This window comes from Erigeron canadensis, chromosome 1 (genome assembly GCF_010389155.1).
Source record: "Erigeron canadensis isolate Cc75 chromosome 1, C_canadensis_v1, whole genome shotgun sequence".
Classification (NCBI taxonomy): Eukaryota; Viridiplantae; Streptophyta; class Magnoliopsida; order Asterales; family Asteraceae; genus Erigeron; species Erigeron canadensis.
Genome location: NC_057761.1, coordinates 42,331,488 through 42,357,403, shown reverse-complemented (window position 1 = coordinate 42,357,403; position 25,916 = coordinate 42,331,488). Strand labels below are relative to the sequence as shown.

At 33.1% G+C, this 25,916-nt stretch overlaps 2 protein-coding genes across 2 annotated transcripts; one reads left to right on the top strand and one right to left on the bottom strand.

The window, feature by feature from the left end:
* Window positions 1-11,595: 11,595 nt before the first annotated feature.
* On the top strand, window positions 11,596-13,196 carry LOC122592805 (transcription factor MYB106-like). Its single transcript, XM_043765123.1, has 3 exons — window positions 11,596-11,902; window positions 12,167-12,296; window positions 12,437-13,196. The coding sequence occupies exons 1-3, from the start codon at window positions 11,725-11,727 to the stop codon at window positions 13,194-13,196; spliced, it is 1,068 nt and encodes a 355-aa protein (XP_043621058.1). The 5' UTR covers window positions 11,596-11,724.
* A 10,775-nt stretch (window positions 13,197-23,971) lies between these two features.
* LOC122592796 lies at window positions 23,972-24,841 on the bottom strand. The gene has a single exon (XM_043765111.1). It carries the CDS (start codon window positions 24,839-24,841, stop codon window positions 23,972-23,974), a length of 870 nt encoding a protein of 289 aa, XP_043621046.1.
* Window positions 24,842-25,916: the final 1,075 nt, after the last annotated feature.

The window sequence follows — 25,916 nt, the reverse complement described above, 5'->3', positions numbered from 1 at the left end:
GATTATTACATTAACTTTATTTGAATTAGATTATTATGTTAATTTATATCAAAAACTTCATTATTTCAACATCAATTTAAGTATTCGTTATTCATTAAATCTTAACAAAAATTAATTTGTCATGATGAATGGATAGTGTTGCACCAAATTTTTATAATACTTTGATGCCTTGATCGGAGGAGTATTGAACCAAATATTATACCATATTATCATACATTGGAGATGGTCTAAATGTAATGTGTATTTGTGTTTGTTAAAAAGATAAGTAGATGAGTAAAGGGCTCCCGGTCTCTTGTATCTCTGCTCTGTATGTTTCTGCTAGCATCTTGTTAGCTTTATATTAATAAAAGTTTTGAATGCTCAAAAAAAAAAAAAGTGTAAAGGGAGTAGGAACTTGATTAGGTTATCCTGGATGATAATTATTTCTAATTCAATTTATCTGGCCTAATTTGGGTATACCTATGATTGTTTTCGAGTATTCTGCTGACCACCTTCAAAGATAATTATCTATAGAGGCTTCGAAGATTAAATGTTTTATGAAGAAACATGATGTCCTAACTACTAGGTCACGTTGATGGTGGTTTTGATAATTTTCCATCTGAAATATGATAGTGATCCCATTTGTTACATAGAGACACTTAGTTGTGGAAATTTTGAAAGATGATAGTGATCCCATTTGTTAAATATATACACACTTTGTTGTGGAAATTTGGTGAAAAGTTCATTCTGAGCTTTCAAGCCGTAGCTTGATGGTTTTTTCATCATCCAATAAGAAAAAGATAGAATAAAACCTTGCGAAAAGGAAATAAATACTTTGGTGAATTTCGTCTTTGTTATCCTTCAAAGCTTCAATCCGCTCTCACTCACCGCTACTAATAAGGAAATATTTATTATTATCCCTGGGTGCTTTTTGGCACTCGAGTTTTGGCGGGGAATATTCATGCATTATCAATCCGTAGTGAAAATTTTTCTTAGGTATCTTTTAAAGACAAGATATAATTTGAGTAGATGTGTTATTGGGAGGAAGTCCTCAATCCTTCACCTCTATAATTCGATAAAGTGGCTTTATTTTCCTCATTGTATACTATGGGAGATTTATACGCTTATAGCATCATTCAAGCAAATAAAGATTAAAATCGTAGAGACATAAGCTTGTAATAATCTTAAAAACTTTATATTAAAAGGCACAATAAATTAAAACTAGAATTGATAGGCCACACGCCAAAATGATCCTTCATGCCTTTGCATCTTCCTCCCGTGCATTTTATCCAAAAAACAACATTATTTTTAGGGCAATAAGTTGATGGAACCTCATAATTTCTTTGTTACATTGGATCCTCATCAATTATCAATTTATCATATCTATTTATCACCAATTATCATCCATCGCTGATACAATTTAGGGCAAAAGGACAATGATATTTTTAATTTTCTAACTTCTCTGTATCTGTATAGTAGTATCATTTATTAATTTACAACCAACGAGTGCATAAAACAACTGAATATATATAACACCCAGAAAAGATATTGACATATTTATTGACATTCAGAGTGTGACATAATGTTTTAAACTCTAATAGGCCACACCTCTAAAAGATATAGACGTAAAATAAACAATGCCTACCAACCATTCAATAACTTTCAAGATTATTTAATAGTCACAAAATGGGAATCGCATCAGTCACTTTCGGTCCAAATTATTGTGTAATGGTGAAGCTATGAGTTCAAGTTAATTTCACATGTAATAAAAAATAAAGTTTTATGTCAAGTCAAAAGGTTTTCTCTCACTAATGAAAGATTTTAGTATATGATCACAAAAAGGGTGGGCTAATAGCCCGTTAGTATACGATCACAATTTGCCGTTAAAGAAAAACAGTTAATATGGACATTATGGATCTTTTTTTTTTTTGTACATGATGATGGATCTATCATGTATAAGTCAGACATAATGACTTGATGGTTGTGTGCATTTATATCATTTATGGTTATGCAATGAATATATGTATACAGTTATATGAATTATGATAAAGTACTAAGTAGCATATCATCCGACATCCAGTGTAATGTGACGAAATTTTTTTTTTTTAAATGTTTGCAATTTTTGGATTTTTGTGACGGTTTCGAGAAATGATGTAAGACTGTACGAGTACAGCACTACAACATGACCCAATGGTGGATGATTAGCATGCCCCAATGGTGGATGATTGGCATGATCAGCCACAGTGGTGCCCATATGTGGTAGCGCAATAGAACGGTTGATCGAGAGGCGGAACTAGAGATGTGCAAATGGCCCGACTCGGCCGACCCGTGAAAACCCGGCTCAGCTCGCAACCCGCAAGTGCATGAAAATCAGAATCGTGACCCGGCCCATGATGGTTCGGGTCAGATTCGCGCTGGTCGCGGACGAGTCACGGCTTTCCTTCATTTTTTTCGGTTTTTGGCTTGACCCGGCTCGGCCCAACCCGCACAAACCGTGACCCGAAAATAAAAGCTTGATCCGTGACCCGGTTCCGGGTCGGGTCACGGGTTTTGGGTTTTTTTTCTCATCCCTAGGCGGAACATGTAAAGTTAAATATATTTAAGGAATTAAGGTCAGCCATAGTGGTACGAATTTTTATATAATTTTAATAAAATATTATAATACATATAAAAATATTAAAGTTAAGACTAAAAAATAAACACTTTAAGTATTCAAAACATAACATTTCTAATAAGACAATTTAAATAAATAATACGTAGTCTAATGGGGTTATTGTTGATGAAGTGATGAACTAGTTATTTGGAGTATCTCCAATGGAGGTTGATGAAAAACTTTTTTTGAGAAAAAAAAGTATTTGAAAAGTTTGATACCATTTAGTATAAAGACATTTTTTTTATCAAAAGGTTGACAATAACCCTTTGATGAAAAACTTTCTCAATTCACACACAAAAAAAGCTTTAGAAAAAGCTTTTGCATTAGAGTGAATAATTTTTTCTTATTTTTAATTAATAAATTAGTTAGTTGGTAAAATAAAAAGCTTTTAAAATTTTTTTTTACCATCGAAGATGCCCTTACAACTACGGTCTATTTACACTTTTCCTAAGTAAATTATTTTGGTTAAAAATATTTGATATACTAATACATTTACATTATGTGTAGAAAACATTTTAATAAGATTACGACAAATAGAAAATCATGTTATCCTATGAAGCATACATGTTTTTAAATCCTACCATATCCGAAATCTGTATACATATATTTAGTACAAAGTATATATGTAAACTAGTGTTAATACTATAAATATAAAATAATTTATAAAAAATACTAAATAACTTATAAATTATAATGGTAATATATAAAGTAATAAAGTTATAGAAATACAACCAACTAAGCCAGTATTTAGTTACTAAGATTTTGTTTCCATTTAGGATTAGGATGATCTCTATAAAAAGAAATTATATTAATGACGGTAACAAATTCGAAAATATATTCTAACCAATGCAATCTCCGTATTATAATATCTATCTATTTACATTTGTATAGAATCTAGATAACTATAGAATTTGATTATTATCTATTTTCCAAAAAAATAAAATATAGATAGTTTAATTTATAAATAACACATGTCGCATAAAGATAATGTCACTTGTCGGTTTAAGAGGTCTACAATCCTATTTTGGTTTATTGGTAAATTAATATTGAATAATTTATATACAAACTAAGTTTTTTACCCGTACGATATGCGGTTATTTAAAATATCATACGTAATAAACATGAATCAATATATAATAATGCATTAAAACATAAAAATTATAGAAGTTCATGCATAAATCTCATAAGAAATATAATGATGTGAAAGTAAATGGTAAGTAAACAATGAAAAATTTTGTGGCACCATTGTATGCAACTCTTTGCATCAACGACTACTCATTAATGTTTAAAGAAAAATGTTGTCCTAATTTATGATATACTTCTCATGGTAGAGGAGTTATAATTAAAGGTCTAAAAAATATGGGACAAAGTTAACACATACGAAAACACATTTATGAACAATAGCAACCTAAAACATAACATAACAAATACGTAAAACCATTATAGAATTATATAATCATAAACAAATCAAAACCCAAAAAATAACGTGGAAATTGATGAAGAATATATAAACTTAAACATCTACGTCTAATCAACCGGGATGAAAAAAAAAATTATAATGTAATAAAACCCATAAATTTAATGTCAACATTTGATGGGTGTAAGTGGATATAAATATTTAAACATTGGAGCCATTTAAAGTTGAAGAGATCGAATTGTGAGAGTATGAAATAAAATGATGAATATATGAGAAAAAGAATATACGTTCTTTAAAATATTTATAGATTTTTGTTATTTTAGCAAGTTAGATCTCTTTTTGTTCAAGACAAATTAATATCTTTATATTTTAGGCAAGTTCAATTTTGAGAGTTTGTTTATAGCCGTTGGTGGATTTTTATTTTATTTTTATATGAATATGATAAATATAGTACGTAGTATAGGAAGGCCACCAAATTTAATAAATATGATCCCGAATATTTTCTATTTATATGAAATTATTTTTATAAGAGATTATGTGTAATTTGATACCCATATATAATTATATATGAAAGATAGATATCTATCTATAATATTATACTAGATTTTAGACCTGTGTCCAATACTGGATACGGGATTTACGATATTAAAAATATTAGATCTTCATACATTTAAGTCATAAAAGCTTACAATTTTAAAAAAAATACGGTTTTAAGTGTTACATTTTACAAGTTGTAGTACAATAATCATAGGTTCCTCACTGTCATTATTAGCCTAGACATATTGATGGAATTGTTTGCCGTAGTCATTTCACAAGGCACATGCTATATATAATAATTTCTCCATTATAATATATATTGTGAAACAGATGTACTCATAATATGATATTATTAGAAAAAATAATTAAGAACTAAAATATAAACATATTTGTGATCCCGAACTTGACATTCAAGTATATGTATTTAATCACGATGCACGTTCATAACACGCATATGTTTATTTTCAATCACTTGTTGTATTATAATATGATAATACTTAGGATTGTTTTTATATTTTTTGATAACAATTAGGACTCTTCTAATATTTGTTAATAAGTCATTAGGTTTTCAAATAAATATTTTTTTGTAGAAAATATTTTATATGTTAAATTTTTTTTATTTAATTAAATGATTGTAAATTTTAAAAAATTTTCTCAAGTTGATGACTAAAAATAAATATAAATTAAGTATTCAGGGATAAAAAGTGTAAGTTATTGATGGAAAACAAAAAAGTGTAAATTAATGAGACTTTTTCTACAAATTAATATAAATATTAATATAATAATATATTTGGATAATGATTATTAGGATTTTTAATTTGTAGTTTATCTAAATGATGACATCATCAAAAGTCAATTTGATGAAATCGAACGATGTGATTGGTTAATTAGTCATTAGTTTAACTGTCTTATAGTATATATTATGATTATGATTATGATTTGTTTTGCTCGATCAATTCCACGTTTAATATAATGATCATCATTCTATTTCATTTTTTTTTCCTTATTTTTTATTTTAATATAAAGATAAATGTTGTAGGAAAAGTATTAATATGTCACGTAAAACTAAATATTATATGGCAATGTTATAAGGTGGTTTTGAGTTTATTTTTATATGAATATGATAAATATGGTATGTAGTATAGGAAGGCCACCAAATTTGATAAATATGATCCCGAATTTTTTCTATTTATATAAAATTATTTTTATTAGAGATTATGTGTAATTTGACACCCATATCTACCAATAAACTAAAATAGGATTATATCATTCTTTAATCGAGATGTGACATTGTATTAAAACGACATGTGTCTTTTTAGTTTTGATTAATTAACTAAAATCCTATTCGATAACTTGATTATTAGTAGGGATGTGCATGGTCCGGATTGGACGGTTTTAACTAAGAATTTCGTCCAAACCAATAATAACGGTTTAATGTTTTTTCAAACCAAACCGTCCAGATTAGTATCTTAAACCAAACCAACCAAAACCAATTAAACCAGTTTGGTTTGGCCGGTTTATCTTTTATAAATATATAAATAAAATCATGTGGTTATTGCTAACTAACATACTAAGATATAGTGAAATTATATTTTCTTCATGTCACAACTATTAAGTATTTGATATGTATACTTGTAAGATATAAAACAATATCATGATATAATTAATATGATGACATATTTACTTGAGTAGAAATATAAAGTTATGTTTATAATTACATATTTTTAATCTAATGGTCCGGTTTGGTTTAAATGGTTGGTTCAATCTTTAAGACCGCAAACCAAACAGTAAGAACGATTTATTGAGAGAAAAAACCGTCGGTTTAAATTTTTGATGTCAAACCGACCAAACCATACAATTGGTTTGGTCTAACTGGTTTTATTGGTTTCGACCAAACCATGCACATCCCTAATTATTAGAATGTCATTCCTATATAAACTAGGATATAGGATACCCATATCTATCTATTAATTATATATATACACGATCTAGTAACAAAACCAATGCCTATATATATATATATATGTATGTTTATATGTTTATTTGGAATCATTCTACCAATGTAGGTAAGTTTTTAATCCTTTTCGTTTATTTATTTTTTGTTTATTATTATTATTATTTTAGTTTTTATTAAAATAATACTTTTATTAAAACTTTAGAAAAATTATAAGAAATAAGAATGGAGCCGTAATACTATCTGGGTTTCCAGACCTCTAACATATTTATTATTATTATTATTATTATTATTATTATTATTATTATTATTATTATTATATTATTATTATTATTATTATTATAATAACTGATTTGGGGCATAAAGAATTACTCTACCACAACAATTATGTCACTATTTATATTTTGGATGATTTTTTGCCTATTATTATTATTATTATTATTATTATTGTTGTTGTTGTTGTTATTTAGTATTCAAAGTTAATTGATTTAGGGTTTAAAAAATTATTCTTTCAGAACAATCATGTTGTTTTTCATATTATGTACGATTTTTGCATTTATGAAGTTTTAGGTTATATGTTTAATTTGGCTAAAAATGTATGATTAGAAATTTTATATTTAGGCCGATGGATTTAGCTTTTATACTATGTTTTTTCTTATTATATGTTATAACTTTTGTTACCATTGATTAGACAAAATAGTTATTTCACCTTGTGTTAGATATCGTTATTTCATTATTATACTTATAAATGCTTAATAAAGATTTTTTAAGAGCACAAACTATGATTTTCAATATAAATTTAAAATCATATAAATTTAGTCAATCCGTATATCATACGGGTATTAAGACTAGTATAATTATATATGAAAGATAGATATCTATCTATAATATTATATTTGTTTTGCTCGATCAATTCCACGTTTAATATAATGATCATAATTCTATTTCACTTTTTTTTTTCTTATTTTTTATTTTAATATAAAAATAAATAATGTAGGAAAAGTATAAAGATGTCACATAAGACTAAATCTTATGTGGCAATGTTATAAGGTGGTTTTGAGTTTAAAAGGCATCGTTCGTTTTCTTACTGTTTTAATAATTATATAGATATATTAATCATATCATAAATATAAAATATATATGAAAAAAATGAATACAAGGGTGACATGTACCTAAGCTTAAATATAGAAACTCTCATATACTAATTTTTGATATTTATTAAATAACGAATAAATGATGAGTAGAGATTCCCTCAATTTACTTTTAACTTCTTGAGAGGTCAAGTTAGGAGTATCTTGCCCTTTAGATAAAAATTAAGAGTCAATATGCAAAAATGATTTTTGAATCTTGGCCTTTGATTTTCATTCAAGGGTTGAGATTTTTCCAACTTGACTCAAGTTGGAGAATCAGCTTGATGGAATCCTCATCATAAACGATAGGTTTAAACAGTTAAACATATTATAATACAATACAATATATATAATCTCTCTATATATCTACAATTTTTTTTTTAAAGAATGAGTTACTAGGTAGTTTTTATCATTTGAGACACCATAGTGACATCCAATCAGACAATATGCAGAGTTCGAACCACACATACCTATGATGAAACATTTATATTATATTATAAAGTAAGTTTGGGTTTTTGTTAATTTTTATGTTTCAACTTTCAACAATTAATCAAAACTACATTACGTCAATAACCTACAATACTCATCGCCGCCGCCGCCACCACCACCACCACCAATCACCGCTGCCACTGGTACGCTGCACCACCTATCATCGCCACCGCCATCGTCTTTATTACACCGCCGCATCTTGCGTGTACCATTCTAATGTAACTATAAAGAATTGAAATAATTTTGGAGCAACACGTACGTCTGTTCAAAGTTCTATTTATCTATATATCTATCTATATATTTTTGTAAGTTTATATTATTAATTTTTTGTCCGAACATTCAGTCGTGATACGACATTAGAGAAAATCTCACTGTATAATGGTGAATCCTTGCATGTAGCTTAACCCACAAGACTTATCATTTAAAACCTGAGAGTGCCTTTGATAAATTGGAGTAGTCATTAAAGCAGGAATTTAATAAACTTTAGTTTAATGCATGTCGGAACGCTGGGTTTCGGGTTTAAAAATATGCAGGCTACCCAATGGGCTTTGGGTTTACAATGTAAGTAAAGGCATACGTAGGCGGTAGGTTGTTCATATGCAGGCTACCCAATGGGCTATCCAATGGGCTTTGGGTTTACAATGTAAGTAAAAGCATATGTAGGCAGTAGGCTGTCCATAATTATTAGTTTGGGCCAAGAGTTCCCACGTTTTCTAAAAAGTTGTTAATGTATGCTCAATGCTGTAGTTTGTATTCTAACTTTCTAACTTTTAAGTAAGATTCGTTCTTCTTGTCATCTAAACTAAGTTGGACGCTAGTAAATATCGATCTGAATCCGCCATTGCTTTGAAGAAATATATATAAAAATCACCGTTTTGTATTAGATAGCATTTCATATACGGAGTATTTTTCAAAAAATGGTTATAAATTTTTTTAAGAGGATGCATGAAATTTATTTAATAACAACTCTCATAGTTATGAGCATAACAATTCTCATAGTTATGAGCATATTTATCTCTGATGATGCATATATTTTTTTTAAGAGGATGCATGGAATTTAAACATCTCTATTTAATATACCTATAATAATAACTTTAAATCTTAACCATTCATTTTTCTCTCTTTCCTCAAATCTCAACTATTCATTTTTTTGTCCCTCCCCTATAAATCATTTTATTTCTCTAACTCATTCAAAATCTTTATCTCAAAAACCGTATATTGATAAATTACAAAAATTGAATGAGTGTTATAAAAATTTCATGCTCTTTCATTAGAGATGTCATTCGATATATTTTTGACAAATTTTTAAATCCGAGGGCGGAACCCGTACGACTAAGACTTTTAGCTATCACATTCTATGACTTATCATCTCCTATACCTATAACCCCACCATCTCACCACCGCAACGCGCGGGTACTATCTCTCGTATCATATCTATACTTTATTATAAAAGAAATAGCCCCTTTTATTTATGGAAGTGTTGAAAATATGTAGTATTTTCACTTAACACCCCTTAAAATATTTCAACACACTACCCATAATATTAATGATTAATTTACACTACCAATTCTTTATTCTTTAATATATTTTTTCATTAACCATTTACATCAGTTATCCACACCACTCGACGCCGTCTCCACCACCAACACTCGGCCCCACTACAACGGCATTGTCACGACCACCGCCGCATTGCGCGGGTAACGTGCTAGTAATATGTAATGTAACTTGAAAGTTCTTGAGTTTAAGGCCTTTGATATCGATCGAATTGAAGGCATATATACAGATACACTTTGTTACAGAGAAATAAATAAGTTTACCTATCTAGCTAGCTAGTTATTCCTTAAAAGAAAAAAAGAAGTTAAACTTAATATTTTTATTCATTTTAATTTGGAACTTCGTATCATATAGGTATACTAGTTTTCTCCCCAGAATAACGTGTGGGTAAATTTCCATAAGTTGCCAGTTGTCTCTAACTTTGGTAGTTGAACACAGAACACCCCTAATTGTCGTCTCTAAATTTGGTAGTTGCTACATTTTTCACTACTTTTACTATAAATTACTACTCATGACAGCATAACTTTAACAACTAGATTGAAAAAATGAAATAAAAAGTAGAGAGAACTTAATTAATTACCCCGCGCGCAAAAAAGTAAAGGGGGAAGTGAAAAACAACCTACCATAATGCATTTGTACCAGTAGTAGTTATCGGTGAAGTAAATATTTTAGAATGTATTTGGTCAGTATTGTCCAATAAAAAGAGACGAATCCACGTTTGAAATTTCAAATTCACACTGACACCGTATCAATCAGTATAAAAATTTTCTGTAGCTCATGATTTATTACTATTTACTATATAGCTAGTTGGTTGTATATAGTTTGATCATATTAGTCTCAACGGTCTTATCGATTTTGCTCTTCGATCACTTGTGTCATATTAGTAGGATATAACTTTTATTTTACAAAACATTATATACTCGTTTGTTCACATATAAATTAAAATCTGTACAAATTCATTTACACGTGAACAAATTCATTAACAAGCAGAAGTAAACAGATCCTTATTACTTAATTAGTAGTATCACTATCATAATTTGCCAGCCAAAGATCTTGGCATGTACAATAAAACCCTTCACAATTAATGATTGGATGATAATTCTTGCTTCTAATAATGATGCATGCAACAACGATGTCATCAAAGAGCTTATGTACGTGGTTTTGCTTTGAGTTTGTTGACGATGACTTTTTTGTAAATTAAATACGGATAGTTTTTATTGTTTAATTAATCAATTTTTGATTATGCGAATTTGAACTAGCTAGCTAGTAGTTAGCTATACTTGAATATATTACCCTTATTTTTCATATACATATAATAATTTAGGAGTATATATATCACAATGTATAGTATTTCGTGATCTAGCTAGCCAGCTAGAACCTCCGAAATTCGTTTTGCCTAGATATCCTGTATATATATGAATGAATTGCCACGTAAGTACGTACATCATATATATTATGTCAATAATAATAAATTCGTTGAATTTGCTTAGTTTATGCCATTAACTAAAACATAATGATGCATTCATGCAAACACGTGCATGTTAAATGAGAGTTTGTGCATGAAGAAAATATAGTGGTTGGGAGAGTCGTGTATTCTTTGCTGCACGAATTGGTTTTGAGTTTAAATAGTTGGTGGGCTATGAACCACAATATTTGGTGCATTCAACTGTTGATATATATGGCCAGCCAATCATAATTGACATGACCCCATGCCATTGCTTCCGATCCCCTTATATAGCCCCCCTCCTATTTTCAAACGAATAATCAAAACTATCATTTTCCCTTACTTAGTTCTCTTTGTTTTCTATCTACTTTCTCATCGATCTGTATTCTTTTTTTGTGTCTTAACATAATACCTAGAGTAGACAGCCTTACAAGTAAGATATACACACACACATATATATAGTAAGAATACGTACGGCCGGTACGTACAAATATAGGTTTGGTTTTCTCGATCAAGTTTGCACAACTAGCTAGCTAGTAATATATATTAAGAAATTAATTAAGATCAATGGGAAAATCAGTTACTAGTGTCGAAAAGAAGATGAAGAAACAAAACAATAGTAATTTGACCGGATTAGGCGTTGGGGTGAAGAAAGGGCCATGGACACCTGAGGAAGACCGGAAGCTACTCTCCTACATTCAACAATTTGGCCATGGAAGTTGGCGCTCTTTGCCCGCTAAAGCTGGTAAATCATATACTCAGATCCATACAATCGTTCCTTCCAATATGTTGATGCATGCATTAATTAAGATAATTAATCTGTATATATGTTCATTATATAGGCTAGCTAGCTAGGCATTCTTAGTGCACATTACGCGCGTTCTTTTTGAACGATAAGTATTAGTAGTTTACATGCAAAGTCTTAATTTTTTCTTCTTCCTTATTATTTTCATGCATATATATATATGGTGTAAATTTTTATGCAATATATATATATATATATATGTAGGACTAAAAAGATGTGGAAAGAGTTGCCGATTGAGATGGACAAATTACTTGAGGCCAGATATCAAGAGAGGAAAGTTTAGTTTGGAAGAAGAAAGGACCATTATTCAACTTCATGCTCTTCTTGGTAACCGGTAATAATTAAAAATATATATATAAATCCCCTAGCCAGCTAGAGTTGGTAATTGCATGTAAACATAATATATCAATGGTTAATCATCATTATTAATATTTCTAATATATATAATGTTGTCATCCTATTTTTCTTTTTTAGATGGTCAACAATTGCTGCTCACTTGCCAAGAAGGACAGATAACGAGATCAAGAACCACTGGAACTCACACATCAAGAAAAGGATGACCAAAATGGGTATTGATCCAATGACCCACAAGCCAAAGAGTGGCACCCAACTCCTGGGTGCCAACCTAAGCCACATGGCTCAATGGGAGGCTGCTCGACTCGAGGCAGAAGCTAGACTTGTTCAAAAACCGCCAAAGAACAACAACCAAAACCAACAACTACCCTATCTTGTTTCACATTCTTCTTCTTCTATTATCAATGAGCTCCAAAAACCACCTCATCCACAATGCCTTGATGTGCTTAAAGTATGGCAAGGAAACTTATGGTCAAATTACTCTATCAACAATGAGAGTCTTCAATCACTCATCTCCACGGCCTCGAATGCTTCATCAATTTCGGTACCACCACCACCCGTCATGTCACCATTGAATCATATCGAAAGTAATAATAATAATAATAATAATAATAATAATAATAATAATAATAATAATAATAATGGTTCATGCGATAATCAAGGTCCTACAATGAATATTAATGATATAATAATGGAAACAAAAATGGGGCCCTTGGAGGATATCAAGTACTCTAATGATCAAAAGTTCACCAATGGGGATCCTTTGAAATCCCCAGATTTCTGGGAAGAATTTGTCGATCTGTTGGATGGTGGTTGGAATAGTCTAACCAGTAATTTCGCTATCATTTCTTCACCACCAGCTTCCCCTGTAGTCTTCTAATTAATTAATTACTCGTATTTATATATTTGGGTACGTAGCCAAGCTAGCTAGCTAGAATGGTGATACTAATAATAAAGTAATTAAGATATAGACAATGTGTTCGATCCTGTTCACTTAATTATTTGTGACTTCATGTATGTGTTGAAGCGAAAAAAATAAATAAATATATATATATATATAGTACGAGTATATGTTAAACTGGCTAGCTAGCATGACTATGTTCTCTATAGTCTAGTAGATAGTTAATAATGTTCATGTATTTGGCTTATTAAATCCAATAGTGCTTAATATAAACTTAGCAATTACTTTCCAAGTTTCGATCGAGTAGTTTTTCTCGAGAAATTCTTCTTATGGTGTACAGATTATCTATCTACGTACCTTCCATGATTACGATAAAGTACCTTTTTTTTAATGTGGAGCTTAAATCATGCAACTACAATAAATATAATATTATTTATTAACACTCATTTTTTTCTTACATTTTAAAAATGTTTAAAAAATTATTAATTTGTTCACACTTATAAATGTATGAAAAAAACTCAAATTAAATAGTGTGAATAAAGTTAAAGAATCAAAATCTTTTTACAATTATATTTGTAAAAACAAAAGGTTCACATTTTCAAGAATGTAAAACAATATAATGGTTCATACTTAAAAGTGTGAAAGTAATTTGTGACACCAAATTTTTTCACACAAAAGAAGGTGCGAGGAATTTGAGTCTGACAAATTAGCTCTCACACTTTTAAGTGTGAAAATTTTGTTTATATAGTTATACATGTGAAAAAATATGACTTTTTAAATTTGTTCACAATTCTAAGTGTGACTTTTTTTATACAATTTTAAATGTGAATAAATTAACATATTTTTTCACACTTTTTAAAAATGCGAAAAAATAAATGTGAGCAATTGACATTTTTGTTAAACATATAAAAGCTAGTGTACGTTAGTCGATCCCGGCCTCCCGGGTTTGTTAAACTATAAATTAACAACATAAAATAAAACACAACGCAAAGTTACTTTTCAATGTGTAATTTTTTTATTGATTGAACTAAAAATTTCAAGATGTGTATTGCAAAAATAAGTTTAACATACTAAACTTGAATACACCAAATTTTAACGAGATATACAAACCCTTAAGTACGTACCTATCATCTATCAATATACTAAAACAAGATTGTGTATTTTTTTTATCGACATTTGACACATTCCTAGCACAACATATGTCACTTTTGGTGTAATTAGAAAAAGATTCTTAATTCATAATTATCTAATTGTAATCAAATACTAATTTTTCTTTAGATTTAATATAGAAAAGATTTTTGCACGTTCTTTCCACGACATATGTAAATAAAAAAAGTTTCTTAATTCATAATTATTTAACTGTAATCAAGTACCTAACTTTAGAACATATATATCTAATTATATATTAAGTTTCCATGTATATGATTTATATAAATTTTTTTTTAATAATGTTAACATCAATACGGAATACTACTATCTTAAAAGATAAGATATATGCTAATTTTTAAACATCTAATTAAACAAATATACTATTCATACGGTTTCATATAATATGTGAAAGGATCTGTATCCAAACTTATGTATCTAACAACCACATATTCTCTATTCTCTATCTACCAATAAACTAAAACAGGATTGAGATGTTCTTAAAACGACACGTGACATTAATCTTTGATCGACACCTGTCCTTTTAATTTATTTAGTTTATTAAATTATTTTTTTATTGTATACAAAGATTCAACTTTTTTTTATTAGACTTAGAATTAAATTTTAACTCTTGGCTTATTAATACAAAAAACATTGTAACCTTGTATTGATCGTTTTTCTCATTAATAAGTTGTTGTTTTTTTCTTTTCAATTATTCAACTCTTACTATCTATATTACTTATAGGGCTATTTGATTGGAAAGTACCTCAATTTGTCACAAATGTCTTTTTTAAGACCAAACATTTAAAATGTCTATTATGAGGAACGAAACTTGATACAACTTCTATTTAAAATGTCTTTTTTAAGACCAAACGCCACGTATGAATCCACTATCCAGATTAAATATTAGATACATATATGTATATCTATATGTTTGTATAGACATATACGATCTTTATTATCTCGATCCCATCCAACTACCACTCTTTCCTTTTTGTCCCCCTTTTCTCTCTGACCCCAATAATGTAAACCCTAGATCTTAATCTCACATATTAAGCACAAATTCATATATTTACACCTAACAATCTAATCTGTTGGGTTTTTCTGGTTATCTGGCTGCGTCTTATATCAACAAGGTATGGTTTTTGAATCATCTTTCTCATTAAAATTAGGGTTTTGGTAAATATTATTATTATTTACATGGATTTTTTTGATTTTCGAGTTGATGTTAATAAAATATGTAAATATTATTATTTTATATCAACTAATGATAATTAATTAATTAATTAATAATTTCATGTATTACTCAGGATGCGTGAACGAGGATATGATTTTGATATACACTTTGATGGTTCGTTTGAACATCCATCATTGAGGTATGTCCATGAAGTTGTCTTACATATTTACTCTCCTAAGATGGATTATGATGAATTTGTGGAACTTGGAAAAGGAATGTGATTCGACTTTCAATAATATGTATTTCCTAATCCCTGGCAACAAACTTGGAGGCGGTTTGGTTAAAATAGATGGTCAAACTGTCAAAGGGAAATAAATATGTTGTACGATCTGGAATTCAGTTATGGTAAAAATCCACATTTATATAGACTACTATGTAGATGATCTTAGTCAGTTTTTAGTAGTGCAAGCAGTTCAAAATGATGGCGATGTGTTAAATGATAAGAATGTGACACCTGAGATTAAGGTGAAAGACTTTTTGATTTCTCAAAGTCAACCACCCATAACTCAACCAACTGCTAACTTAGATCACCAAAGTCAGGTTAATGAAATAGCAGAGGATGCTACACATGTTGTATCCAGTGGTAGTGAGTCTGGTGAGTCTGTAATTGGAAATCAAGTAGTTGATGAGAACGAAGGAGTTGAAAACAATGATGAGAATGAGGGAGATGATGAGAATTATGAAGTGGAAAAAAATGATGAGAATGAGGGAGTTGATGATGGTTCTTCTGATGATGCTAATTATGGACCATATGGAGATGTAGAGTCAACTGATGAGGAGAGTGATGCCCATTCTGTTGATTACCTTTCAAAAGGGGAGGATGGATTAAGAGAATTTAGGTTGATGAGAGTTGAAGCTAAGAAAAACCCTAAGTCAGCTAGGCAACCAAAACTTGGGGCTAGGAATCCTAACATGTCAACTATGCCAGAAGCTGTGATTGAGCATGAAGAGTTCATGAAGGAATTGATTGACAAACTGAAAGTAGCAGATGAGCATGATGAGGATCCTTTCAAAAAGATTGAATCTCATGAGAAGTATCCAGTTCATAATCAGTTTATGAATTGGAAGCATAAACAACCAATATTTGGGGAGAGATTCATTAACCACCAGCAATTTAGAAAAATGATGACCTTCTTTGCAGTTGCTAATGGTTCTGGTACTAACTGATGCCCTTAATTTTGGTTTATGCAGTAATATATTGTGTTTGGGCAACCTTAATTATCTTGTTGTTTGTTATATACTTACTCGGTACACAATACGCACTACAATATTCAGTTAGACAAAGACAATAAATTACGAGATACATTAGACATGCAAAATGTTCCATACACTACCAAGTACATAGATTACATGACCGTTACACCTATTACCAAACATAACCCAATTACAACAACTAGTATCCCTATTAAAACTCTTTCATACACTTGCGATTTCCCATTTGCAACCCTCAAATCTGTCTTCAGAGTAATTCCTTCTTCAAACAAATCATTATCCATTTTAGATTCTTCTTTCAGACTTTTCAGCTCATTGTGTAGTTTGAAGACGAGATCTTTCTAGTATTGGGTGGGGAATTCTTCATCCAAGAATTGATATAACTGACATTTCCTTGTATCATCCTGATGACAAAAACGAATTACCAATATGTATAGCAAGAAACAGAGATTTGAAGATTTTCAAAACTTACAACAAGTGGACATGAGAGGAATCTTCTTCCCGGATTCTTCCTTGTCCAAGATGTGCGTAGATTGATTCGATATCCACAATAAAACAATGCCTCACCATTACGCAATACATTACTACGGTTGTTTCTTCTTGGATTATATGAAGCAGATGACATATTTGATTTTCTAGGGTTTATGTCAAAGAAAAAGGGGGTATTGGGGGAGAGAAAGAGGGAGATGAGAGAGAAAAAGGAAAATTATTTAGTTTTAGGGTTTTTGTTTAATATATCATTTTAAATGCAGAAATCGTGTTGGAGTGTGTTAGGCACGTGAAAGGTGTCGACGTGGAGACTGAAGTGGCATATATCTGGATACACTAAACTCCTTAGTCGGTACAAGCCCCAAATAGAAGTGTTTACTAGTTTCGTTCTTCATAATAGACATTTTAAAAATTTGGTCTTAAAAAAGACATTTGTGACAAGTTGAAGTACTATCCAATCAATTATCCCTTACTTATAATATGATAAATTATCAACATGAAGACTTCAAAATTTTGATTTTACGATCCGAAATCACAAGACTATTTGTCATCATCCAATATGCTTACAAGTTCCGCTTTTGATGTGATTCTAAAAAATAAATGTAAATCCAAAACCTTAACTAAACATATATTATATTTATCATTACTGTTTATTATGAATTAGATTCAATAATTGATTTACTTTAGCAACAATGTATTTCATACTCACGAATCATGTATGAGATATATTCGAATTTCCTTATGATACAATCTATATAACTACCGTACATCGTACGAGTGTTAGGACTAGTATATTCATATATGCTACACACTTGAAGTAATTTAGTGAGAGCACAATACTTTCCAAGACATATACTCGTTCATTCTAAACAGAGTTAGATTACGACGAAGGTTATGGTTGACTTGAATACTGTTATGATAAGATCACTTTAAATCTTTGACAAATGGCAAATATTCTTCCAAAGTATATGTCATTCACATGAGTTTCACATTAGATAAGGGTATGCCAACTTCCTATTATACCTCAGTGTTGAGCACTAGTTTTACATGTTGAAGGTCTCGAGTTTGAGACATGAGAAAGACACTTAAAGGATTTTCACAAATAAAGTCCTCCAGTGAAGCAAGTTTGATTGTTGCAGAGGGAACAGAAGTTTGCTCCAATTAAATGTCGTGCCTTCTGGTTGTTTATTTGGGGGAGTTTCTCCTTCTACTAGGTATTGAGGGTGAGGAGGCTCTCTAGCACGGACCCGGTTAAGACAACGTAAGTTATATCTCTATTGCAAACAACTGATCCACACCTTAAAAAAAAAAATAAGGGTATGCAAGGAGTAATCTTTAAATAATTTATATACTATCATATAAAAATTTCATCACCCCTTGTTGAAAATTACTATATTTTTGGGATAGTTGAATTTACCAATATATTTTAAAGAGTTAATTTCACAAATCGTCCTTGTGGTTTTACCAAAAAATCAGGTTTCATCCTTTAAACTTCAAAATGACATTGGTAGTCCTTTATACGCGGATAATAGTCACGTTTCCTCCTTTAATCTAACGGATGATGGTCACATTTTGTCCTTTAATCTAACAGGTGATGTTCATGTTTCGTCCTTTATACGGTCGACTAAAGGACGAAACGTGACCATTATCCGCGTATAAAGGACTACCAGTGTCATTTCGAAGTTTAAAGGATGAAACGTGATTTTTTGGTAAAACCATAAGGACGATATTTGAAATTAACTCTATTTTTAATAATTAAATTACATCATCAGTTTCTTATCTTTTAAAATACTGTCACTAACCTTTTACTTTGATTACTTTTTACATCAATTATCTACACCGTCATCAACATTCACCACAACTACTAACAGTTGCTGCCATCAACAACTTTCTCCATCGCCTGGCAACAACTATCCCCATCAGCAGGACACATTGCGTTGACACGGTGCTAGCAATAACAAGAATAATAATAGATAAATGTATTTATGTTAGGGTGATTTTTGTACTAACATAAATTTATAAGGTTAAAAAATATAAATTGATTGTGATAACAATAAACTTAATAATATATAATAATTAATCCATTCCAACCATCAAAGTTTTTCTTCTGTATATGACGGAAAGAATTTGCAGTTTTACCACCACCACAGTTGACAGTACCACACACATAAATACTCTCTCATATATAAACACATGATACACACATACATATTGTGGATTAAAAATAGAACCAACGACACTACTGTCCTTGCACGAACGAATGTGCCAAGAACAGGTCGGGGACGGGACACACACAACGGTGTGCGCCCCGTCCTTCTTCGGAGGAGACGTCGAGAACATGCCAAAGACATGGCATTGTGAGAGCTCTAAGTGAGAGCAAATTACATTCCAAGACAAGTACTTGCTCATTGTAAACGGGGGTTAGATGATGACAAAGGTTTGGTTGATTTGAATATTGTTATGAATTGATCACCTTTGACAAACATACTCTTAGTAGTTGAGAGCGGATTCTGTTTGTGCACCGGATCGCGCTAGGGATTAATGGGGGAAGATTTGTGGTTTGTGACTTGATTGTTAGCGATTCCCCGAAGGTAGAGTGTAAGCCTCTTTACGCCAATCAAAAGCCGGAGTATGATGTGTGTGTTTCCTTTTTATATATGCCTTTGTGAAGGTCTTATGTCTCCTTTTATAGTAGAAGAATCGTTGATAGGAAGGAGAGTCCATAGGAGGATGGAAACTTCCTTGTAGATAGGTTTTCCCATGATTAAAGGGATAGACTTAACTTCCCAAATTAGTTGGAACTGATCGTCCTTATTTTAGGGAAGAAGAGATTTAGGCAATCTCTTCTTTATTTGGGTATTATTTCCAGCTGGGCGCCTCTCCCACGCAGGTTCCTTCGTAACGCTGCGGGTTACCACTTGTCCGTTTGGCAGGCCTTTCGTAGCGTAATATGGATACGCCATCAATCCCCCAGTCCAAGGGGATGATTTTTGCCAAATAAACATTCCCTTGGACTATACTTTATAAATATTGATGGTTTCCAGGGACTTTCTTGCAATTTTTCTGATTCCTAATTAATCCCTTGATTTGAAAGATGCAGCCTTCCATATAAAGCCGATTTTCATCTTCTTTTTTATTTTATTTTCGACTTCCACTTTTTTTTCAAAACAAAATCCCTTTTTTTCTAGGGTTTTCCGAACTTGTCTTCTCCGGTCATCACAGTAGGTACGCCATTCCTTCCCTTTAATTCTGCTATTTTTGTTCGTCGTTTCTTTGTTCTGATGTCGAAAGAGGGTATAAAAATTACTGAGTCCACCGTTATTCGATCAAAGCTAATTGCTTTTGTTGATAAGTTCTTTCCTGGCAAAATATCTTTGTTTAAAATACCTTCTGATGGTGACACCGTTTTGACCCCCCCTGACGGGTATGTAAGGTTTTATTTACAGTCAATGTCTTGAAGGTGATGTTAAGTACCCCTTTTCTGCTTGAAGTCCTTGACTTCTTTGAAATCCATATCTCCACCATCACTCCTTTAGGTTTATCTAGGATTATTGCTTTTGAGGTGATGGGTAGGGCATATGGTGGAGAGCCGTCATTAGATTTGTTTACGTACCTTGTTCAAATTTGCCCCTCTGGTGACTGGGCTACAGTAGGTAATCGCTCCAAGTCGGGTTGTTTTAAGAGGGGTGGTTTAGATATTCGTGACTGGAAAAGTCAATTTGTTTTCATGAAATCATCGTTAATCCCTAAGGAATACGAGTCTGTTACCGATAAAAAGTTACTGTGTCCATGCCAAATATGACAACCCTTTCCCGGACTATGCCGTTGATAGATTGTGTCAAGAAATTCGGTTGCATCCCATAACAGTTGTAGCATATCCTGATGTTGTTTTGTATAAAGCCAAACTGATACCATCCCTGCCTGGGTGTGTGAATATTGATGGTAAGTATCACATCATCCTTTTTACCTCCTTTTTTGTTACTATTTAGTTTTTGATATCTGTTTTTGCAGATATGACTTTTAGGAAATTTGTAAGGAAGAGAGTAAAGGAGGTTACTGTTGTGCCTCGCATTGAAGGACAGGGGAGTGGTACTGCTGATGCTCCTTCTCAGAATGCAGGATCTTCTGGCGTTCTTAATGACAATCCTGAGGTGCAAAATTTTGCAAATCCACCAATCCTGAATGTGGATTATTCTGATGTTGAAGTTCTTGAAGTATCTGCTACTGATAAGAGGAAGAAGAAGTCAACTCCAAGTGCAAGTGTCCCTCAGTCTGTTGCAAGTCGATTGAAAAGAAGGAAAGTAGGTGATGAAGTAAAGGATTCTGAGTTCCGAAAGCCCTCTTCCCCTAAGACTGGTATCTTCTTTTTCCCATCCTGTTTTGTTGTCATTTTTCTCTTTCAATAGCTATGCTTTTTAGTAGTTTTATTTTCCTGACATTCTTGTATTTTTCCCCAAAATTCTTGTTTGGCTTTTCCCTTTTGCAGCTTTACATGATCAGGAAATTCTGAATTGGTTGAATGGTGACAATATGAATGCTGAGGATGTGAACAAAATTGACAATATGGAATGAGACTTTCCTGAAGGTTTTCAAAAAAGATTGCCAGTTCCATGCTTATCTTGATGCTGTTGCTGCTAGGCGTTTTTCCAGGATGGCCGTTGATCTTAGATCTAAGAGTTTGGAGGTGCATTCGTTGACAGCCACTGTTGAGGATTTGAAAGCCAGGGAGGCCAGGTTCGTGACCACTGTTGAAGCATCCGATCTGATTCAGAGTTTGAGGCAACAGCTGAACATGTTGAAGGCAGACGTCGTTGTTCATGAAGAGTCTTTGGCCAAACTCCAAAAAGAAATTGATCAAGAAAAGGAAAGTAGCTGTTTGCTGCGTGATCAGGTTGATTTGCTGAAGGTTAACAGAGCAAGGGTAGTGACTGAGGTGATCCCGTATGTTAGCAAGTCTTTGCTTTATAGAGATGAGGTTGGGCAGCTATTGGGTGATTTAACCTCTGCTGAGAGGGCTGATGAGAGGTCCACTGTGTTGGAGGAGTTTTCGGCTAAGGGAAAGTGTGACCTGACCTGCAGGGGTGATTTTGTCCCCAATGCCTCCCATGAGCTGGAGGTGGCTGATCATAAGTGGAAGGAAGCTGTTTTTCCTTTCTTGGAGAAGGTTATTGCCGACCCCCATGCTGCTGTTGAAGACTTGCTCAATATTGCTCCTGATGTGATTCAACCAGAAGACCATGAAGGACCCCAGTGATCAGGCCTGTGTGCCTTGGTATTTGGCGTGTGTGCCAACTCAGACAATTTCACCTTTTTCTTTAACTATGGTGCCTGTGGTTTTAAAACAATTATCATCTTTTGACAGCCTTATATGGTTGTGTTTATGAATATTTTGTGCAGCTCCTATAGTGCTGCATCTGTGAATATAATGCAGGGTGGTTATGACTTATATCTGCAGTCTTTTACCAAGTCCTATTTATGCTGTATATGCATAATTATTTGCAACAGATTGCATTTGTGTTATATGGTCTGCGAACCGTGTTATTTTATATGGTGTTATATACCATTTTTATATGGTTTGAGAACCATTTGTTTTTATATAATTTTTCATAAAAGAAAAATTTTCCTTACAAGGTTTGGGAACCATTTTACTTTTTCATGGTTTGAGAACCATTTTACTTTTACATGGTTTGAGAACCAAAACCCTTTTTTATCGGCTAGCAAGTTATATTTTGCTATAAATGGTTTTGGAACCACCTATGTGTAGCAAGGTACTTTATGCTACGTGCGGTTTGAGAACCGTCTTAGCATGCTTTACATGTCAACGTCCTTTGTGGCGGACGTTTGCAATTTTCTCCGGAGATTTTTTATATATTTATGGGCGTCCCCATTTTCTTTTTGCATTATATGCGAATTAATATTGTGTCTCTTTTTCCTTGTGTGTTTTTAAATTTATGCGCAAATTTATGCACTTCTATTTAAATACGAGGAGAGATACACAAATAAAAGGAATATAAGCCTTTATTTAATAATATATTTGAGGTTACATACCATATCCTCTAGGCTTTTCAAAATAAAAGATAATAATAAAAAAGTTTTTCCTTACTAAAATTGCCTTGTCTTCAGTAGGCGGCTTAGTATCCATCCATACGACCTAGGTAAGGTCCTTCGCTCCATGTCAGGTAATGGGGTCCATCTTGGCCTTCCTCAGATAGCTTCTTGTTCTTTGTTACTAAGGTTCCAATGCCTCTGTCCGATTGGTACTTGATCATGCCATGAATGACGGATGGGATCATTTCAAACTTTTGTATCCCGGGTCTTCCCAGGATTGCCTGAAACGGGGAAGTTCCACTGACTACCAGAAAACTGATTTTCTCACTTCGCTTCCACCTTCCCTCTCCGATAGTCATTTTAACCGATAGCTTTCCCATAGGATTACCTGTTTCTCCGGAGTACCCTTGTACCGAAGCTTCTGTCCTCTTGAGGTTCATTCGTGACACAAAGTGTAACTTCCAGAACGCTTTCTCGTACAGCACGTTACATTCACTCCCTGTGTCTACCATTATCTCCTTAACTTTTGATATTTCCAAAATGGCAGTGATTAACAGTGGGTCACGGAAGACCTTGTATGTTGAAGGAAATGAGATATTGCTTACATCACCCCGGTACATCTTTAGGAGTGGGCGCTTTTCCACAGGTTTTTCTTTAAAATAGTATAGATAGTCTTTTCTGGGCCTTTTTTCTTTTCTCCTTGTTCATCCTCTTTCTTGGGGTTTTGCTGCCTCACACTTTTAACCAGGTGTGCCAGTTTTCCTTCGCTAATAGCTTCTTCTATGGCCTTCTTTAGCTGCCAGTAGGTGTTAGTATCATGACCGTAATCCTGGTGAAACTCACAGTATTTGGAAGTGTCTCTTCTGCTCCTTGGGTTCAATTGGGGTGGTGTGGAGAAATTCTTTGCCACGCTTTCGGTGAGTAGGATTTCTTTTGGAGTCTTATTCAGTTCTGGTAGAATAGTCTTGTGGAATCCCCTATCTTCCTTTTGGTAAAGGCTATATTTAGGTTTTTCCCTATCATTTCCCCATTTTCCCCTTTTTGCCGAAGCCTCTTTGTCATGTGGGGGACTATTGTCCCCCTTCGAAACTATTTCCCTTGCATCTAAGAATACATGCGTTCTCTTTTGGATCTGTTCATAAGTATTTGGAAGATCCCTACATAGGAACTCTACCAGTGGTTTGTGCCGAAGGCCATGAATTAGTCCTGATATCCTTTGGGACTCAGCGAGGTCTACTATATCCTCTGTCTCAGTGGTAAACCTGTCGATAAATGATCTACAGCTTTCTTTCTCTCTTTGTCTTATCCCGTGGGCCGCCACGTGGATTTTCTTGTGTTTCTTCTGTTGACTGAACCGGGCTCTAAATTTTTCCTTGAGGTCGTCAAAGCTAACAATTGACCCTTTCGTTACGCTTTTTAACCATTCTCTGGCATCCCCTTCGAGAGCATACCTAAACATTCGGCACGCAATGGGTACGTTCCATGCTTTCATCTCAGCTACTCCCTCGAATGCTTCCAGGAAATCATCCGGGTCGCTTTTTCCTTTGTAGGTCCCAAGGTGCGAAAGGTATTTCAAGTTTGTCGGGAGAGGATAATTTTGTATCCAGGCTACGAAGGGTGAGTTTTCGACGCTTCCTCCAACCAAACTGAAATCTAAGGTATTTTGGTACGTAGGAGCCCCCCCAGTTCTGAAGCCCGTATGGTCTTAGAATTGGTGCCGACCCGAAGGTCTGTGTTGCAAATTGGGGTGCAAAATACTGGTGTAGGGGTCCCATCGCCTGATTGCCATATGGCTGTGGATGATACTGCGGGCCGCTCATGCTTCCATAACCCTGTCCAGTGTATCCTTGGTTATATTGGCCTTGATACGTTTAGTCCGAAGGTCCTGTGAAGGTTGGTCCCGGAGGCCTTTGATAGGTGTAACCCGATGGTGCCTGGTAGGTTTAGCTCGAAGGTCTTGTGTTTGTCCCTGAAGGGATGTTATGGTTTTGAGGCACACCACGTGATGAGCCATTGTTATTTCCTCCGGGATTTTCTGTAGCGTGCTGCGGATTTTGATCTAGAGCGGGCTGCCCCCGAGGTGCTTCGGGACGCTGATCTTCAGGTCCCATACCCCCAGTGCGGGTGCCATCTTGAGTCCTTCCTTCTGAGGGTATGTCCCTAGGTCCGGAGCCTTCGAGTCTTCCTCCTTGTGACTGACTTAGAGGATCTTGACGTGCGAGTCCCCCGCTACCTAGGCCAAAGCCGTATCCGGCTCTAACTCGGGATCTTGGATTTCTGGGATATCTTTGAAGCCCTCTTGGCAGAGTTTCTGCATCGTAATCGTCATCTGTCTCGCCATCAAAATCTAGCACCCTGCTGGTGCTACCTAGTGCTCTAGTTCTCCTAAGATGGCTCATGGTTTGCCGAATATGACTGTAATTTCTGATAATATAATCAGGGTCAAACAACATTGAGTTTCTTGTCGGGGATCCCTATGAGAATCTACCGTTGCCTTCTGGTGTCTGAAGGTGCGCTCTGTGCCACCTTCAACGAGGGAACCTGTTTGTCGATTATCGCCAACAGGT

Coding starts and splice junctions, on each gene's coding strand:
- LOC122592805 (XM_043765123.1), top strand. CDS start 11,725: ATGGGAAAATCAGTTACTAGTGTCGAAAAGAAGATGAAGAAACAAAAC. Junction 11,903..12,166: donor CTCTTTGCCCGCTAAAGCTG/GTAAATCATATA, acceptor ATATATATGTAG/GACTAAAAAGATGTGGAAAG. Junction 12,297..12,436: donor CATGCTCTTCTTGGTAACCG/GTAATAATTAAA, acceptor TTTCTTTTTTAG/ATGGTCAACAATTGCTGCTC.
- LOC122592796 (XM_043765111.1), bottom strand. CDS start 24,841: ATGAAAGCATGGAACGTACCCATTGCGTGCCGAATGTTTAGGTATGCT.